At 41.4% G+C, this 5,818-nt stretch overlaps 1 protein-coding gene across 1 annotated transcript; it reads right to left on the reverse strand.

Annotated features, from left to right (window-relative positions):
• Positions 1–1,971: 1,971 nt before the first annotated feature.
• LOC134132198 (uncharacterized) lies at positions 1,972–4,902 on the reverse strand. The gene is made up of 2 exons (XM_062563616.1): positions 4,847–4,902; positions 1,972–3,986 (listed from the first exon to the last, which is right to left on the reverse strand). The coding sequence occupies exons 1-2, from the start codon at positions 4,852–4,854 to the stop codon at positions 2,396–2,398; spliced, it is 1,599 nt and encodes a 532-aa protein (XP_062419600.1). The 5' UTR covers positions 4,855–4,902; the 3' UTR covers positions 1,972–2,395.
• Between the last annotated feature and the right edge of the window lie 916 nt (positions 4,903–5,818).

A 5,818-nucleotide genomic window follows, 5' to 3' on the forward strand; every position in this document is an offset into this window, starting at 1 on the left:
GCCTATCCACATATTGAATTGAGCGTTATGTCTATGCTCTCAAATCAGCAGAGATATGTAGTCCATCCCACGTCCTGTATCAGCATGTTGCTTGGAGCTTGGACATGGAGCGATAAAGATGATTACGGAGTATCGCCGCTGGATGTGAACTTGGGCCGGACAATCTTGAAATGGACTCTAGCTGAGTAGAAGACGGATTTTAAAACACAAATTATTCCTGTGTTTCTACCAAAACTTAAGTGTTTTATAAATTTAGCCCTGGTGGTCTTTCTGTGTCCTGGGCATTCTGAAAATATTAAAAGGTGCCATACGACTAACAGCTCTTCTCAACAGAAAACCAACAGTATTAGTTGTTGATTCAAAAGGTTTGATCATCCAGTGTGCTGCCAGTGTGCATGTCGTTCCTGAATCTTTTTCTTTGTTAAAACTCAACCAAGCTGTGTCATATCAGAAAACTAAACAATTTTAGTTTAGTTGGATACAAGTTCAAGAAGGCTCAGCAGAGGTTGTTCTTCCTGAGGCAGCTGAAGAAATTCATCCTGCCAAAGACGATGATGTTGCACTTCTACACAGCCATCATCAAGTCCATCCCCTCTTCCTCCATCAGCGTCTGGTACGCTGCAGCCACAACCAAGGACAATTGCAGGTTGCAGCTTTTCATCTGCTCTGCAGAGAGGGTGATCAGCTGCAGTCTTCCGTCTCCCCAGGACTTGTTCGCTTCCAGGACCCTGAAGCGAGCTAGAAAGATTGTTTCTTGTGGTGGAAATTTGTGGATTGAAGCCTTGTGAGAAATCAAAAGTATCTTGAACTCGCTTTGTGATTAAGTATTTATCACTAGAAAATGATACCGATAAAAAGACTACAGAAATCATCAACACAAGCCGTAAGTACAGACAGAAGTCAAATGACTACAATTCAGCTGAAAAGGGAAATATTGTTCCTGCTCCCTCAGAGGAGCAGGAAGATCTGACAAAGAGTAAAGAGCAGAACAGGAGTTTTATACACTCTGAAGAGGGACCTGTTTTGTTTCAGCACAAACCCCTAGGACAGAGGAATGTAAGGAAAAAACCCAGATGTCTCCCCTGATCCTCCCTTAATGGTGCCCAGTCAATAAACATTTGACAATCATATATATTTAGGCTTAGCCCTTTTCCACAAAGATTAACATGTATATGATTTTGTGCTAGTCGAGGAGTATGCCCTTCTATTATTTGTTTGCCCCGGATGCAGGGTTAGGAAATTGATCTTTTTTTCCTTTTAAAAACATAGTTTTAAATTTAAAAATTAAGTGTCACTGTCAAACTCTCAAACCAGAGTTGGTGATTCCCGGTTAAATGGAAAGAACGTATGTATGAATTTGATTTTGTTTCTGTTTAGTATAAATGAAGCTTAGGCAAAAATCAGTCAGGAAGACTGGACAGACTGTGCCGTTTCCTGGAGGCCTCCTGTCTCCCTGGGGGCGCAGAGCCAGCTGATTAGGGGCGGGGTCGGGTAGTACCAGCCAACCAGACGCGGTTGACTGTACAGTAAACCAATTGCATCAGTGCCGGCAAACATTAAAAGACTGTTCTCTCTCTCTGCTGTCAGTTGTCATTTCAGCGCACACCAAAAGCAACCCACCACCACATCCCTGACACACAGCAGAACCTGGCACATCAGGAAATTGGAGCAACTTATTCTCTACCACCACCACCAGTGTCTATATAGCTCGGCTCAGCATCCCGGCCCCTGTTCTTTCCTACGGCAGGATGTAGTCCAAGCCCCACATTGCAATATCTTGTAATTAACTTGTCTATTAAAGAAAGTTTGCTTCAAAGAACGACACTTGGAGTTTAATGATCATTTAATGTGGATTTGGAATCTGATCAAACACACTTAAAACCAATCAAGTAACATAATGTTTACATAATCGTACATTTGCAGATGATTACAGATGATTTTGTGTTATATTTGCTTTTTTATAAACTGTGATTAAGCCTGGCAGCAGGGGATCACATCAATATTCATGGTAAACTAACCCAGGAAGGTGAACTTCTCCACCAACAATTATTTCCGGAACTAAGATTTGTTCTACGATTACAACCCAAAAGTGATACTTAACAGGAGCTTTCTCTCTCTAGTGCAGACCAGGAGGGCGTCTTCGTCAAAGCTGTGCTTCCTTTTTGAAGGAAAGAAAGTCAGCGTTTCATCAGGAAAGAAACAGTAAAGTGTGCATTAATAGAAGGGCGTAAAGGTGATCACCAGTGTTTGTTTAACCAGAGAATAATGCAGAATAACTTAAAAATGAAAATCCAAACAGACGTCACACTTCATTGGCATCTACAGAATTGTCTAACATTTAAGTATGAGCCAGTCTGATGTATCGTCAGTCTGGTCCTCGGTGCCTCTTCTCATTTTACTTGCTTTCGAGAAATGCACGATACAGGTACTGAACCCCTGCGAGAACTCCTTTATCTTTTATACTTGACATCTCTTGAAGCTTCTGGACCTTCCCGGGGTCGCTTTTCTTCTCCATCTCCTCGATCAGGAAGTCCAGGTGGACATACGTGGACACTGAAGCAACATTCAAAGCTATCTTTTCCAGTTTGATAACATGCTCGTAGGACTCATACAGGAATTGTGTTTTACGTAATTCAAGGTTTTCCATCTCTTTTTCAAGACTTTCCAAAATGTTCATCTTCATCTTAGTCTGTGCTTTGTTCTTTTCATAATTGTATTTTACATCTTGCAGAGTTATTTTAACACTGCGGGTCTTGGTCACATACCTCCAGTTTTCTTTAACGTGGTCTGCTACAGGGCACCTGTTGGTACATGAGGTGCAGCGGCCACCTTTCATAATCTCACAGCCTGAAGGACTGCGGGCCATGGTGCATCCAGGAAAGTGACAGTTTTCCTCACAGACTTTGCAGGTGACAGCTCCTTCAAAGAAGATCATCCCCCACTTTCCACTTTTTACTTTTTCTTTAACTTTGTAGGGCTGATCGACTTCCATAGTGAACCCTTCAAAAGACTTCATTGCTTCTTGGTATTTATTCAGACCTAATTGAGTCTGCTGGATTTCATTCTGTTTGATTTTCAAAGACTGGACTCTCTCCTGCAGGTTTTGGACGCAGGCTGTAAGTCCAATTCGTTCATTCAGAACATGAACGGTTGTCTCCAGCTTTTGAGGTGCAGTTTTTTGCAGAAAGTCTGCGAACTGCTCCATTCCTTTCATAGCTTTGTTATATGCTTGTTGAAGATCATCTACATCTTCCGTCCTGGCTTTGTTTTGGCAGTTATTAAACAGGAAGTGAACAGGCTGATTCTTATTATTTCTGGCACACTTAATGTTTGCAGCATTGAGGGCTTCCAGAGCATTTTTAGGAGTTCCTCCCGGTGAGTGTGTGATGAGGGCAACAATGTTATGCTCCAGATCTTTTCCAAACAGAGAAACCACTGAATTAAATATGTATGACAGTCGGTCACTCAGTCGATTCTCGCCTGCTTTCAGCACCAGACCCACCGCATCGATCTCATGAACTCCATCTTCTGAGCGAAACAAGTCAAATAACCGTTGTCTGACTATTTCATCATGTTCAATTCCTCCTGTGTCGCCGTATCCAGGAGTGTCGATTATGGTTAGAGAGTAGGGCAGAGTTTTTTCCTCAAGTCCAAAGATCTTGTACACGATCACATCTGACGTCTGACTCTGTGATTGCTCTTTCTTCTCGTCCTCTACGATCTGAAACCAGACATCATCCTCCCACTTCACTCCCATGGCGAAGTTCACCAGAGTGTTGATCATAGTAGACTTTCCTGTTCCTGTTTCACCAACAAGCAAGATGGTTTTGTTTTCCCTTTTGGGATTTTTTACACCGAGACTCATTCTTTTCAGAGTTCCAATATTCTCTTTCTTTGGTCTCAGTTGGTAGAGTGTAGGAGATCCTTTATGGATCTCATAACTTTTTGAGATGATGTCCTTATATTTCAAAGCAGCATTAGTCATCCTGTCAAAAAAGAAGTAATACATTTACGCATTTAGACACTATCCATTTACTTCACAGTGTTGGTGGTGATAATGTAGTTTGGCTTTCTTAAAGAAATGTCTTTTTGGGATTTGTGTTGTTCTGGGTTGAATTCACTTATCGTCGCTTTGGTTAAAAGCCTCAGCTACATGAAAATGCAAATATGATACAAACACATGTTGTCCATAACCAACTAGCATACTATAATTCAAGAATGCTGCAACATTACTAAACAAAAATAGAACACATTACTCCTGTAATAGCTTCTTTTTCTTGCAAGTAAAGTGTAGAATGTTTATAGTTCGGGCTTGTCTAGGTTTATAGTTAGGGATAGTTAAAGGTTTTATAGTCTGGGCTGGCTCAGGTTTACAATTAGGGCTGGCTCAGCTTCATAGTCTGGGTTGGTTCAGGTTTATAGTTATGGCTGGCCCAGGTTTATAGTCAGGCCTGGCTCAGGTTTATAGTATGGGCTGGCTCAGGTTTATAGTTAGGGCTGGCTCAGGTTTATAGTCTGGGCTGGCTCAGGTTCATAGTTAGAGCTGGCTCAGGTTTATAGTTAGGGTTGGCTCGGGTTTATAGTCTGGGGTGGATCAGGTTTATAGTCTGGGCTGGTTCAGGTTTATAGTCTGGGCTGGCTCCGGTTCATAGTCCGGGGTGGATCAGGTTAATAATCTGGGCTGGCTGAGGTTTATAGTTAGGTCTAGCTCAGGTTCATAGTCTGGGCTGGCTCAGGTTAATATTCTGGGTTGGATCAGGTTTATAGTCTGGGCTGGCTCAGGTTTATAGTCTGGCATGGCTCAGGTTTAGACATCCTTGCTTGGATACATGTTTGTAATACTCACATTGCCATGATCACTGCTTCACGGGGGTTTGATTATTGAGCACTTTGTAAGTCCCCTGGGTGAAAGAAAAACAAGTTAATTAGCTTTACTGTGCTGCAGTCATTAGAATCTGTGTGGGGAGACCTGTGAAGTCAGGGTTACACATATGTAGAGCACATTCTGCTCAATATGTATATATATATATATATATATATGCACTATATCCAGTGCAGTGCAGATCTGCCGCAGAGTCAACAGATATCTGGGATACGTTTGTTAAATATTGATGGGGTCAGATCAGTCTCAATAATTGCAAATGCACACACAGCAACTCACAAATGCAAAAAGAAGATTCACAAATGCTCACAGAACAATTCACAAATATATGTGTTCATATACCGTATATATTCGATTTTTCAAATGCACAAAGAAGAATTTACACACTTTTGCACATTTGCATTTGTTTATGGATGTGTAGGCATTTGTTTTTGTGTTTTTTTTAGACTCGCCTAACGTGGTTTACAAATGTGTTTTTTTCAACATAGACTGTAGCCAATCAGATGTCGTGCAGCTCTCCCTTGCCCTCTCCACGAGACTGGTAGCGTTACATAATTTGCGGAGGCAAAGCAACAGCTCCGAATTCAGCAAACAATGGTGTCCAGTAAAGACGCCGTTCCACTTCAAGTGTAAGTGAACATAGTTAATGTACACCTCCCGCCCCCTATTGTAAGACATGACATCTTCTTGAACCATGAACTAATTGTTTTGATCCATTCTAATGTTAGCAAAGTAAATTCTGTGAATTATTTCAAACTTCCTATTTCTAACAAGTTTGTAGCTACATAAGCTTAACGTTAATGTTAGTTAGCTACCTAGTGTTGACTAGTTTCTGCAAGCTAATTTGCTTATTCTGCGAAGTAACATCCTGAAACTAAGTTACAATTATTGACAATAACTGTGTGACAGGGTGTGTCGCTTCATGCCAAAGTAGCA

This window comes from Pungitius pungitius, chromosome 7, assembly GCF_949316345.1.
Source record: "Pungitius pungitius chromosome 7, fPunPun2.1, whole genome shotgun sequence".
NCBI lineage: Eukaryota > Metazoa > Chordata > Actinopteri > Perciformes > Gasterosteidae > Pungitius > Pungitius pungitius.